Here is a 14,143-nt window from a genome sequence, read left to right on the forward strand (position 1 = left end):
CAAGTTCAAACAGGTGCCATTAATACAGGTAACGAGTGGAGGACAGAGGAGCCTCTTAAAGAAGTTACAGGTCTGTGAGAGCCAGAAATCTTGCTTGTTTGTAGGTGACCAAATACTTATTTTCCAACATAATTTGCAAATAAATTCATTAAAAATCCTACAATGTGATTTTCTGGATTTTTTCTCCTCATTTTGTCTGTCATAGTTGAAGTGTACCTATGATGAAAATTACAGGTCTCATCTTTTTAAGTGGGAGAACTTGCACAATTGGTGGCTGACTAAATACTTTTTTGCCCCACTGTACATATTACCTCAATTAACTGGTGCCCTCGCACATTGAGTCTGTACCGGTACCCACTGTATATAGCCTCACTATTGTTATTTTACTGCTGCTATTTAATTATTTGTAACTTAACGTTTTTTTTCTTAAAACAGCATCGTTGGTTAAGGGCTTGTAAGTAGCATTTCACTGTAAGGTCTACACCTGGTGTCTTCATCATTTCACTGTAAGGTCTACACCTGGTGTCTTCATCATTTCACTGTAAGGTCTACACCTGGTGTCTTCATCATTTCACTGTAAGGTCTACACACCGTAAGGAGTTGTAATCATCATTTCACTGTAAGGTCTACATGTGTTGTATTCATTATTTCACTGTAAGGTCTACATGTGTTGTATTCATTATTTCACTGTAAGGTCTACATGTGTTGTATTCATTATTTCACTGTAAGGTCTACACCGGTTGTCTTCATTTCACTGTAAGGTCTACACGTGTTGTATTCATTATTTCACTGTAAGGTCTACATGTGTTGTATTCATCATTTCACTGTAAGGTCTACATGTGTTGTATTCATTATTTCACTGTAAGGTCTACATGTGTTGTATTCATTATTTCACTGTAAGGTCTACATGTGTTGTATTCATTATTTCACTGTAAGGTCTACATGTGTTGTATTCATTATTTCACTGTAAGGTCTACATGTGTTGTATTCATCATTTCACTGTAAGGTCTACATGTGTTGTATTCATCATTTCACTGTAAGGTCTACACCGGTTGTCTTCATTTCACTAAGGTTGTATTCGGCGCATGTCACAAAATACCATTTGATTTGATCACGACTGCAATAAAGACAACCTGGAACCTCAACCACAGGGTTGTGTTTCACCAGGCAGGATCGATCAGCTAACCAGGTAACACTAATCAAATACTTATTTTCTGAATGGGAAAGAGAACACAAGTTGAAATACCGAGTTAATACGTCAAGAATATTTTGGAAAGTGAACTGGCTAAACTCATTGATCCTGCTTGGTAACATACACACACCCCGTGATCAATGAGAAAAAGGAAAACAGACGGCCGGGTTATAGAAAGGCACGAGTTGGACCGTCAACAGTGGTCGAGTAGTCTCATCCACCGGGTCTTTAATGTACAGAAAAACACACACACAAAGAACACTGTCAACTATCAAACACTGCTCTCCAACCTCTGGCCATCTACCACATGGCCCTCATTACAGATCAGAGGGGAGGGAAAGACATGGGGCGACCCCTACGGGATAATAACACAGAGGACAACGAAAACAACAACAAACAACAACTGTCTGTTTACAGAGAGGTCCAGGAGGCCATTTTAACAACTGAATTGTGAAATGGCCACCAGGAGAAGAGAAGGAAGGAGGGATGGAAGAGGAGGCTTGGGTTGTTCTCCAGAGAGGGTCCTTGTGTGTTACTGCAGTCCGTTATCCGCACCCCACTCAAAAGAAACTGGGGGGAGGGGGAAAACAACTGTCCCATGCAGGCCTCCTCTGCGATTGTGGTCTCATACTGCTGCCATCTCCTTCAGTCTTCCACTAGGAACCCCACAGTGCTTAGCGTGCGGGGAAGGGCGGGCTGTTAATCGGAGAAGAGGATGGAGAGGGCCATGATGACACAACAAACCGCCACGTACGGACTCTTCCTCTCACCTGGTGGGGGGAGAGGGGGTTCAGAGGGGATGATGGGAGACTTCAGAAGTTAACATGGAAATACTCAATACTTTCAAGGTGTTGTGAATAACCCTACGACAACACTAAACCAAGACTGACTAATAAAAGTGTAAGCAACGTATACATGGCCATCACAAGTCTTCTAGAGCTGTGTTCTAGATAAAACTATTGATTATGTAACAAACAGCGTACCTATTCTGGAACATTTCCAAAAGATACCCAAGAACCTGAAAAGAGGGGAGAGATATGATAATTAGCTACATACTGTATTAAGTACTGTTTTTACATAACCAGCAATGTTTTAAACTGGCAATCAGCAGTTTAAACAATAAAGCATTCTACCCGCTCGTTTCGGTAAAAAGCTGAGGAATGGGCCTGGAGAAATGTAACCACTCAAATTCATAGACAGAGGTATGGATGCAAGGACTGACTAAGGCTGTTATGGTGACCATATTGCCGCCACACCGGTGGTCACGAGTCATGAAGGCAGTCAAATTCCACGTGACCGTTTAGTCACAGTATTTAGGTTTCTTCAAGCTCGGATGCTCATTTAGTAGTCCACCAAACTTGCTAACTGCCTGGTACTCAGCACTCTAGTGTCCCTCTAATCACTGACATACATGCAAATGTTTCAAAAATTGAGTCAAACACTTCCTGAGAGCCAATGAGCTCAAGTTGCACAACATTTCTATAGGCTATACAATTACGTGAGAAAACAGAATGATGGCCTCTTAAAAGAGGAGGATCTCATCAGCTTTCTATAGGCTTTGCCTACTATTCATTTCTTAACTTTCCTAATATTAAGCACATTGATTCCCTTTACAACCGGAGTATAGCCTACCTGGCTGGTATGAAAATGAACCACAGGAAAAGCGTTCTCCATTTGCTATTTAAGTGCATAGAAGACATGCACCCCCCCCCCCCCGCCCGTTTCGAGACAGGTGCATGATAATGGTCCATTCTAAATCAAAACACACACATATACTAAATAATATATGTAAAGACTAGATTAAATCAAGAATAGTCTGATGGGTGAGAATATTAGCCTATCACTTGTGAATGATGCCCAGCGTAAGGCAAGAAACAATGCATACCCTATTTTTTGCGACTTTTTCAAATCATAGCTGCACACCTCATGTAGCCTAGCCCATAGGCATATACAGTGCATTCGAAAAGTATTCAGACTCATTGACTTTATATACATTGTTAAATTAGCCGTATTTTAAAATGAAGTAAATATATATATACTTTTTTTAAGCATGGTGGTGGCAGCATCATGATGTGGGGATGTTTTTCAGCAGCAGGGACTGGGAGACTAGTCAGGAACGAGGGAAAGATGAACGGAGCAAAGTACAGAGAGATCCTTATTAAAAACCTGGTCCAGAGTGCTCAGGACCTCAGACTGGGGCGAAGGTTCATCTTACAACAGGACGACGACCCTAAAACACACAGCCAAGACAACACAGGAGTGGCTTTGGGACAAGTCTCCGAATGTCCTTGAGTGGCCCGGCCAGAGCCCAGACTTGAACCTGATTTAACATCTCTGGAGAGACCGTACAATGGATGTGCAGAGATGCTCCCCATATAACCTGACAGAACTTGAGAGGATCTGCAAAGAAGCATGGGAGAAACTCCCCAAATACAGGTGCCAAGCTTGTAGCGTCATACCCAATAAGACTCGAGGATGTAATCGCTGCCAAAGGTGCTTCAACGTACTTAAAAGGGTCTGAATACCTATGTAAATCTTTTTATGTATTTATACATTTGCAAAAATTCAAAAAAACTTTTTTGCTTTGTCATTATGGGGTATTGTGTGTAATTGATGAGGGGGAAAAACAATTTAATCAGCTTTAGAATAAGGCTTTAACATAACAAAATGTGGAAAAATTCAAGGGGTCTGAATAATTAAGGCACTGTATGTTTTGATAATGTTTGTATCACAACTAAAGTGGCCAAATAACTTCTTAAAATTAAGCACATTAACACAACGGGTGTAGAGTGTAACTGGCATACATAAGCAGCACATGAGTTTGAAGAAAACAAACCTTTATAATAAAAAGCATTAAATGCATAATCGTATTAGAAGTCACTTTTGATAATGGTGTTTTCCCGCTCGCTAATGGAACATTCACGCTTATAGCATATGCCATGTGCACATTGCTGTGCTCAAAATGTGAAGAAATAGCCTAATAGTTTATCAACATTAAGCTAAACATTCTGATCTGCTGCGTGTGGTTGTATTCATTTGGGATCCATCTCATCCCACAACTGTCCCAGTATTTATTTCTTGCACAGAATAGGTCAACTTTTGTACTATGGGGGATAGTAGATTGACCAAGGCTAGTGCTTTTGCTGTTCATTAGGCATACTCATCTTGTTGGCTGCCGAAAAGTAAATGTGGACAGTTCTTCCAATATCTTCAACATGTGCCTCGGAATTGAAAAAGGACACTCGCAGTTGCGTCCCTGATGTTTCTGTCTTCACTTGTAGCCTATGAGAAAGACCCGATCACATGACGGAGAGCCATGTGAGTGAGAGGTGCTTTGGAGCAAGCAGAGAAGGAAATTATAATTATTATATTCAGCCCAAGGGGACAGCCACCGCAAAAGGCACAACAGCCACCTCAACATTTATTTTTGTTAGGTGCATCACGGCCACACAAAGGGAATGCCGCATGGAAATTCGAGGCCTTTTCAAGTGCTTGTCAAATTGTGAATGAGAGACTGATGAAGTGTGTACAGCCTGTAAAAAAAACTAAGCAGAACTCACACCTTTCATGCTACTTTTTTCAAATCTTTAGAGTCACGTCATGCAGCCTTAGAATGTATTAGAAATCTAAACATATAGCCCGACGTTTGTATCACAACTAAAGTTAAATTAATAACTCTAAATTAAGCATATAGGAGCACCTGTTTTTGTTAACCACTCAACACAGAATAGCCGCATTTGCCAACTCCCTCACATCGTTTGGAGAAAATATTATTTATATTTTATTCAATTGTATTATTCATACTATAAAATAATGCCACGGAAGTCTAAGAAAATCTTGTCTGCTAAATGAACTAGTGTTGCCCACAGCCATTTAAAAATATATATATTTTTTTACCTTTATTTAACTAGGCAAGTCAGTTAAGAACAAATTCTTATTTTCAATGACGGCCTAGGAACAGTGGGTTAACTGCCTGTTCAGGGGCAGAACGACAGATTTGTACCTTGTCAGCTCGGGGACTTGAACTTGCAACCTTTCGGTTACTAGTCCAACACTAACACTCTCTCACTCACTAGGCTACACTGCCGCCCCCATATGGCATAGTCAGATCAGTACCTAACATAAGGACAAGCAGAGTATTCTATTATGTTCTTCTGAAATAGACTACATTTTCTTCATATCATGTTTTTTTTAGACCTGTCTAAAATAAATAATGGATTCATTGTGAAGGTGGACTATATTACATGGTAGATATTCCGAAGGTCTGTATCAGTGGCTTGTAGGCTGTGTGGAAGTCAGAAGATGCTAAAATGTGTTAAGGGTCAATTACCATGAAACCGGAAGTTATCTGCTTGACAATCCCCGGCTGACAATTTCTAGGACTGACCATCCATATTTTTCACAAATATAATTAACCATGTTTTGAGTCTATACAATTTTTGTTTAGATTTGCTTTTTTGGAATAAAACAAGCTTATATATATATATATATATATATATGAGAGAGAGAGAGACAGAGATATTTGGGGTTCTGATGGGGTGCGACAGTTGAACTAAGCTGATGAGACATTTATAAGGCATCTTCTTCAAGAACCAATGGGTACATGACATGAATTTATATGTCCAAAAATGTATGTAGCAACTACAGATTGCCCCTCGAAGGAGCAAACTTGCAAAGAGTAGCCCAAGAGAGAGAGAGATTGAGAGACACAGATCTACACAGAGTGCACAAAACATTAAGAACATCTCCTTCTATGATATAGACTGACCAGGGGAGTGCTATCATCTCTTACTTATGTCACTTGCTAAAGGACAGGTTCACCCATTTTGAAAGTCATATTGGTTTTTGTGCATCTCTGAGTGATGTTCTACCGATTCCCTGGGTCATTTAATGTTTTTATGTGTATCTGAGTTATTGGTGTTCAAGCCAGCAGAAATCCGGCCGGTATTACGTAGCACCGTGATAAAGTCGCTCTCACTACACTGGAAGTCAATAGAAATACAGCATTTAGTTTACGAAAACGTCCATCATACATGTCAGATTTCAATATTGGCCGATGTCATAACTCAGGAGGGCGTCTTCTCTCGAATAAGCCATTGATCATATTTTTGCGATACTTCTACCGCGAGAAATGTATAATGTGGATATCATGGTGCAGTCGCCAAAGCTACTATAGAAATGAGATAGGAATCCAATGAATGAAGGAACGTATAAAGCCCCACCCAGCAGCAGACTGTCGACCAATCGCGTTATGCTGTGTCGCACAGTTGCTAAGCTAATCGTCACGCGGTTGCTAAACTAATTGTCACGCAATCCCTTCTCAAAGTCCGTGTATATGTCGAGAAACAAGCTTATTTTCTTCTAAAGTAAGTAATGTCAAAATTCTAAAGTTATACGATGCTACAGATAGCAAGTGAATTCTCTCACACTCACAGGATTTGTAATGTTGTACTTCTTGTTGACGAAATTCGTGCTAATATTGGGTTTTTGAGCAAGTGCCCAATAGACTCCCATTAGGGCTGGGCGATATATCAAATTAATTTTATTAATTTGAATATATGTTTTTGCGTGATATTCCAGGATGATCAATGGAAAGGGTCTGAATGTTATTCTACATGTAGAAAATAGTAAAAATAAAGAAAAACCCTTGAATGAGTAGGTGTGTCCAAACTTTTGACAGGTACTGTGTGTAAATGTATGTTTTTATTTTATTTGTAATACATTTGCCAAAATTTCTAAAAACCTGTTTTCACTTTATCATTACGGGGTATTGTGTGTAGATTGATGAGTGGGAACAAATTATTTAACCGATTTTTGAATAAGGCTGTAACGTAACAAAATGTGAGAAAGTCAAGCGGCTAGTTCCAAATGCACTGTATATCGTGAATCACACAAGTTTGAAAAACTATTTTTAGGCCACATCTCAATGCCCTAACTGTGTGTAGCTACGTTTGCTAGCTAGCCTGCTAGCCAGCCAGCCCATAGAGAGAGCATTGCGGATTTTCCATGATGCTACCAACCTTATAATAACACCAAATTTAAACATTTGAATGACAATTTTTGTTTCCCTCACAAAAAATATTGTTGTCACATATTGGTGTTATTTAACACTGTAAATTAAAGGAATAAGTGGTTTTGGGTGAGTTTTTCCTTTTCCTTTAATTCCACTTTAGTCAGTGAAGATGAAGAGGAGACAGGTTAAAGAAGGATTTTTAAGCCTTTTTACAATTGATACATAGATTGTGTATGTGTGCCATTCATAGAGTGAATGGGCAAGTCAAAAGATTTTAAGTGTCATTGAACAGGGTATGGTATTATGTGCCAGGCACACCGGTTTGTGTCAAGAGCTGCAACGCTGCTTGTGTTTTTTTACACTCAACAGTGTCCCGTGTGTATCAAGAATGGTCCCCCATCCAAAGGACATCCAGCAAACTTGCCAACTGTGGGAAGCATTGGAGTCAACATGGGCCAGCATCCCTGTGGAACGCTTTCCACACCTTGTAGAGTCCATGTCCAGACGAATTGAGGCTGTTCTGAGGGCACTGTACAGTGGATAGGTCCATATACTGTGCACATTTTTTTGGGGGGGGCCTAGCACTACACAGCTGATTCAAATCACCAACTAATCATCAAGCTTTGATCATTTGAATCAGCTGTGCAGTGTTAGGGTAAAAAAAAAAAAACGTGCACCTGGGGGCTTCCCAGGACCGAGTTTGGGAAACCCTGTGTTAGAGGTCAGAGTGTAGACGGCATGTAAGTGCTCCTCGTGGAGTCTGTCTCCACTGGAGAGGCTTAAACCCACAGCAGAGCACACTATCCAGCTCTCCATTCCTCATCGTTGTCTATCTGTCTGTCGAAGGGGTTTAGCCCCCCCAGAACAGCTACCGCAGACAGAGCGTCACAATGGTTCAGCCAGCACTCCTACACCCCCCCAAAATCCTTCCTTCTCTTCTCTTTCTTTAGCCAACAGAGGATCAGTGGCTTGTCTAAACACACACTCAGCAGCAGATCACTTCTGATACCCGTCCCCGTAGAAATAGAGATTAATAAAAATAATAAAATGCATATCCAATGTTTGGGTTAGTAGAACACATTTAGAAAGCGGGACAGTTTGGCCTTTTGTCTTTCACATAATGACAGATAGCATATCATGGTGCTTTTCCCTAGGTTTCAAAGTACTTACATTCCGTGGGGGCATTCCATCCACCACAAATGTATAACATCCAATTTCCCAACACGAGAAATGAGACCAATGGGAAATGGGACTCCTAAGTACTAGCGTAAATAGTCTGTGGCCTGTTAGACCACCATATATCTGTCATCCAGCTGAGCCAATCTGCCATTGGTTTATAAACACTAAGCAGTCAGTCATCAGTCAGAGATTGGAGGGTTAGGGCTCCAATTTCCCTCAAGGCCCCATTCTGGGTCCCTCCTGACACACACACACACACACACACACACACACACACACATACACCCCAACAACAACACAGGCCTACATTTTTCTGGGCATTGGGCAGTGAGTGAGTGAGTGAGTGAGTGGCATGTTAACACCAGCACTGTAATGCCCAGGCAGTTTGTCAGTCTAATTTGTCTTGGAGAGTGTGTGTGCCGACCTCAGATGACTGGCTCACAATAATTCCCTAATTTCCCCCTAACCCAACATGTGGCACACAGCTTGTTGCATTAGCCTCCCTTACCCACTCAGAGTTGGGAAAAGAGAGAAAGAGTTGAGGAAAATTGAGGAAGAAAAACTGAACTGTTGTTTTTAATCAGCCCCCCCCCAAGAACAGCATTGAACCGATGTGATATGTATACACTGTGGTCCCAAACACCACACAGCTCTTATTCACTCACTGCTGAGAGGATTTAGAAACAGTCACTTATCTAGTTGGTGACAGTCGTGTTCATTACAGCTGGTAGCCACAAACAATTCCTATCATCTTCAATGGAAAACAAACACAAAGTTCCATTCTCCTTCCCAGAGCATTACATAGATGAAAAGGAATACAGTCGACAAAGCCAGAGGATCAGAGTAGAGCGCTACAGATCTGAAGAGGAGTCTTTTGAGGTAGTTAGCTGGCTACCCAGTGTGAGATTTGGTTATGGGTTCAGAGAATAGAGATAAAAGTGCTTGGACAGGCATGATGGGTTGAACAATGATAGTGTATCAGAGTTGGATTGCTGCTGGGGTTGAAGTTGTCGGTTGGGGTAACATCGCTTTCCTTGAATGTCATCTTTCAGAGTTAACAAATCTAGGCATTAGCTCAGTGGTTGAACAACACTGTCTGTGTAGGGGGTTTTAGTGGGTGATAGAGCCTGTGTACTCACTATTCTTCCTCTCTAGCAGACTAAGAGTCCAGAACCCTATACTGCAAATCAGGGTTTGACGAGTTACCGAGGAAACTTTGGTCAACTCGGGATAACCGGAACCGCGAAAGTGGCTCACCTTTTAGCCAGGTACATTTCTATTGCAACGAATCCTTCAGAACAAACCTGCTCCGGGGCAGGCTAACTTGGGGCCAACTCCCATTTATCCTGAATGAAGTGTCTGAGCTGCGAGTTGAGGACCAATGAAATCAGATTCCCTCCCTCTTGCAGATTGCTCATCGCCCCATTAATTTGAGGAAGACGACTGATTAGATATTTTTAATAATCAACGTTTTTGTGTGTGATAAAAAGTCATTTTTAAATACCCGTCACTTTACAAATGTAGCAATGACAATGCATTTGAAACTTCATGCACAGTAGAACGTTTGTATGACTTAATACAATTATTTATTTTATGGATAGGAGTGGGGGGGGGGGGGGGTGCTTGTGTGTTGATCTCGGCACATGGAAATGTGGCACTGACTCGCTCATGGATTGATGTTTCAGCACTGTCTGAATGAAGACAAAGCCTTCGATTAGCCGTGTGCGACATGCACGTGCAGTTACAAGCCTGCTAGAGTTAGCGGCAGGTGGATGAGCAACATGCACGTGCAGTTACAAGCCTGCTAGAGTTAGCGGCAGGTGGATGAGCAACATGCACGTGCAGTTACAAGCCTGCTAGAGTTAGCGGCAGGCGGATGAGCAACATGCACGTGCAGTTACAAGCCTGCTAGAGTTAGCGGCAGGCGGATGAGCAACATGCACGTGCAGTTACAAGCCTGCTAGAGTTAGCGGCAGGCGGATGAGCAACATGCACGTGCAGTTACAAGCCTGCTAGAGTTAGCGGCAGGTGGATGAGCAACATGCACGTGCAGTTACAAGCCTGCTAGAGTTAGCAGCAGGCGGATGAGCAACATGCACGTGCAGTTACAAGCCTGCTAGAGTTAGCGGCAGGTGGATGAGCAACATGCACGTGCAGTTACAAGCCTGCTAGAGTTAGCAGCAGGCGGATGAGCAACATGCACGTGCAGTTACAAGCCTGCTAGAGTTAGCGGCAGGCGGATGAGCAACATGCACGTGCAGTTACAAGCCTGCTAGAGTTAGTGGCAGGTGGATGAGCAACATGCACGTGCAGTTACAAGCCTGCTAGAGTTAGCGGCAGGCGGATGAGCAACATGCACGTGCAGTTACAAGCCTGCTAGAGTTAGCGGCAGGCGGATGAGCAACATGCACGTGCAGTTACAAGCCTGCTAGAGTTAGCGGCAGGCGGATGAGCAACATGCACGTGCAGTTACAAGCCTGCTAGAGTTAGCGGCAGGCGGATGAGCAACATGCACGTGCAGTTACAAGCCTGCTAGAGTTAGCGGCAGGTGGATGAGCAACATGCACGTGCAGTTACAAGCCTGCTAGAGTTAGCAGCAGGCGGATGAGCAACATGCACGTGCAGTTACAAGCCTGCTAGAGTTAGCGGCAGGTGGATGAGCAACATGCACGTGCAGTTACAAGCCTGCTAGAGTTAGCAGCAGGCGGATGAGCAACATGCACGTGCAGTTACATGCCTGCTAGAGTTAGCGGCAGGCGGATGAGCAACATGCACGTGCAGTTACAAGCCTGCTTAGAGTTAGCGGCAGGCGGATGAGCAACATGCACGTGCAGTTACAAGCCTGCTAGAGTTAGCGGCAGGCGGATGAGCAACATGCACCGCCGTAGTACGGACGAAGCCTGAGCTGCAATGTGAAGTGAACTGAAGCTTTGGAACACCCGGAGTAGATCTAGCTTCCTTAGCAGCATACCCCTCTGGGCTGTGAAAGGGTAGCTACCAACGAGGACATTAACTCAGCAGGATAATACGGTCTTATTCTTCTCTGGCAGGCTAGGGGCCAGCTATGGTTCGGAGGTGTGACCTAGAGCTTTAGTTCAGCGCAATAACACTGTCTGTACGTACCCGGTCTTGTTCTTGTCCAGGAGACTAGGGGTCATGGCTCTGAGGTAGGCACAGGTACAGATGAGCAGTAGGATCACTGTTAACAGGCTCTGGAAGTTAAATATGGCAGACTGGAGAGGGAATGGGAGGTTATTACTGGGTCAACATCCATCGTCACTCTAGGATGCATCTATGACTCCACATAACCTGGGTAGCTAAATCATAATCTATGTACTACCTATTGCAAAGTCATCAAATAAGTTTCAATCACAGCTAAATACAAAAAAGGCTACTTCAGGGCTGTTAGTTGAAGGCTTTTTAGGTTGTCAACACAAGTTTCCAGGTGTATTGTGTTAAACGTTGGGCTCCTGCTCTCTTTCAGTTGGACACCGAGGGAAATCTAGACTTATAACTGTAAAAGACAACAGAACGCACTATTCTGGATTAATCAAGCTAGCTGGCTACTACTAGCTATCTACAGTAGCTTGCAATAGGTACGTCTTGTAAAACAGGGATAACGTTACCACTTCCATATTAGACATAAAACATGTATTTATTTGGAGGGTGACGTTAGTTAATCTACTTCTTCGATACGGTTTAATAGCGGTTGGCATCCAATACATGTTACATCACCGCCACAAAGTTATTTAATCAAATGTTATATTTAAGAATTGACAACTTACCATGTCGGAGCTAGGTACGCTAGCTAGCTAGCTGCTACGGCGCCACCTCACACTTCCGTAGCGTCGTAGACAGATGACGTTGTACGGAACAAGGAAGAGACGAACTGAAACTGCGGCGTCTGGCGATTTAAACTAGATTTAACACCGGTTGTAGGTTTAAATATCAGAAGTCGACCATCGGATATTAAAAGACACAACCAACTATCTAAAGACTAGTGCAGTTTGAGGTAGGTGGGACACTGACGTACTTGATACATGTTCAAATGGCCACACGTGTGCTACGTTGCTCGAGCTTTGTTTACAAACAAGTCTGATGTATGTAAACACACAACTCTAACAATCAACTTTACTGACTTTATTGTCCCCATTGGGACATTTTGTTGCGGCGTCATGTACACGTTTAAAGTGGCGTTTAAATACAAAACACATTGACAATACAACTTTCATAACAGTTACATACCAATAAAAAGAGACTAGCCTGCTGGCCTTACTGGGTCGATAGGAACATTAGCCCGAGCTATTTAGGAGGGATATCACACCTGGAACAAATGATTGTCTAGTTCTGTTTTTCTTGCCGAGGGGTGCCCTACACCTGCGCCCAGAGGGGAATAGTTCAAAGTCAGAGTACAGAGGGTGGCTTGGGTATAAAATTGGGTGTAACCATTAGTCTAAACAACGTTTTGCAATTTAAACGAGAGTTTCTATTGAACAAACTCATTTAGCAACATAATCGGAATAATGAATAAATACAACCATGGCACTCAGTAATGATGGCCAATGAAGTAGGTTACTATGATAATCTCATGTTAGTGGAGCTTTGTCATGCATTCTGCTCGCACCATGTAACATGGCCCAGTCCCAAATCAACCCTTAGACCCCATTCTAGTGTAGTCTACCCTTACCCCACCCCAGACACTTACTGTAGGCTACATGCTGGTGCCAATTGCCTGTCTGTCAAAACAAAATAGAACCTAATAGGGAAGATAATTCCCAAAGCCAAAGATCGGTGCATCTACATTCTCCATCTCTACTTTCATGGTGTTGTTTTAGTGACTGAATCCAGAGGTAAGAAGATAGGAATTGAGGAAATTCTGAGACCGAGGTTTCAGCACAGGTCTGAACAGGAAAGGTGAGTGACAGAAATATGTGTCATTGCTGGCTGGCTGGGGTGTAGGTACAGGTGTTACTAGGGATTAATGAATGACTGTCGAACAGGATGTCAGATGGGTGGGTTAAACTCCACGGTTCTCCTCATTTACAATGCTGCACATCTGACCTCTCATCGCGGTCACTGAGCTCTAAATGTGTGCAACTTGGTGTTACTGACTGTCACTGTGGATGAGTATAGTGACTGGTCCGAGGGGAGGGGAGGCAGAGCGTGTTACTGTTTGGCTGGCATCTAACACAGCCTGTGCTGCCTGCCTGCCAAGAGAATGATGAAATAATGTCCATGAGCTAATTAGCAGGACTGCACTGTCATTTTCACATCCACCCACTGGCGGCAGGTAGCCTAGTGGTTAAGAGCATTGGGCCATTAACCGAAAGGTCAAAATCCCAACCTGACTAGGTGAATTAAAAAATATATGTCGATGTGCCCTTGAGCAAGGCACTTGACCCTAATTGCTCCTGTATGTCGCTCTGGATAAGAGCGTCTGCTAAACGTAGAGGTAAACAATGATCACAATTGTCACAAATATCCCAACTTTGTTTTATTTCCAATACTTTGTTTAGAGCCAAACAGAATTACAGACGGAATGACCTCACGTGCCTGTGCTGTTTTTCTGCAGGTGTGAGATGCATGTGACGGTGCGTGAGGTCTGTATCTCCTCGGAGTCAGAGACTTCCTACTTCCTGCGAGTGGAGTGGAGGGGGCGGGACTTAGGCTCTGGCTTCCTGTTACTGCTCACTGATGGACAGAATGCATGGAGAGGAGAGGGTAAACACACACACCTGACGAACACGCACGCACAAACA

General features: G+C 42.9%; 2 protein-coding genes across 4 annotated transcripts in view; one reads left to right on the forward strand and one right to left on the reverse strand.

The window, feature by feature from the left end:
- Positions 1–1,360: 1,360 nt before the first annotated feature.
- Positions 1,361–12,269, reverse strand: tmem167a (transmembrane protein 167A). The gene is made up of 4 exons (XM_029620197.2): positions 12,170–12,269; positions 11,508–11,617; positions 2,176–2,210; positions 1,361–1,962 (listed from the first exon to the last, which is right to left on the reverse strand). The coding sequence occupies exons 1-4, from the start codon at positions 12,170–12,172 to the stop codon at positions 1,892–1,894; spliced, it is 219 nt and encodes a 72-aa protein (XP_029476057.1). The 5' UTR covers positions 12,173–12,269; the 3' UTR covers positions 1,361–1,891.
- The window catches only part of xrcc4 (X-ray repair complementing defective repair in Chinese hamster cells 4), a 38,631-nt gene continuing 36,749 nt past the window's right edge, over positions 12,262–14,143 (forward strand). The window contains exons 1-3 of one of the 3 annotated variants that reach the window (XM_065004712.1): positions 12,264–12,396; positions 13,220–13,298; positions 13,957–14,105. In XM_065004712.1, the coding sequence (XP_064860784.1) occupies positions 13,964–14,105 (142 nt within the window). In that variant the 5' untranslated portion in view covers positions 12,264–12,396; positions 13,220–13,298; positions 13,957–13,963. Of the gene's footprint in view, positions 12,397–13,219; positions 13,299–13,956; positions 14,106–14,143 lie in introns of all 3 variants that reach the window. The other 2 variants (XM_029620196.2, XM_029620194.2) reach the window with 2 other exon arrangements.

This window comes from Oncorhynchus nerka, linkage group LG19 (assembly GCF_034236695.1).
Source record: "Oncorhynchus nerka isolate Pitt River linkage group LG19, Oner_Uvic_2.0, whole genome shotgun sequence".
NCBI lineage: Eukaryota > Metazoa > Chordata > Actinopteri > Salmoniformes > Salmonidae > Oncorhynchus > Oncorhynchus nerka.

What these genes read in the sequence shown, in the direction of transcription:
- tmem167a (XM_029620197.2), bottom strand. An exon ending in CTGGACAAGAACAAGACCGG is followed by an intron (nt 2,211 to 11,507) that starts GTACGTACAGAC and finishes CCCTCTTTTCAG; the next exon opens with GTTCTTGGGTATCTTTTGGA. An exon ending in TTGGAAATGTTCCAGAATAG is followed by an intron (nt 1,963 to 2,175) that starts GTACGCTGTTTG and finishes TCCCCCCACCAG; the next exon opens with GTGAGAGGAAGAGTCCGTAC.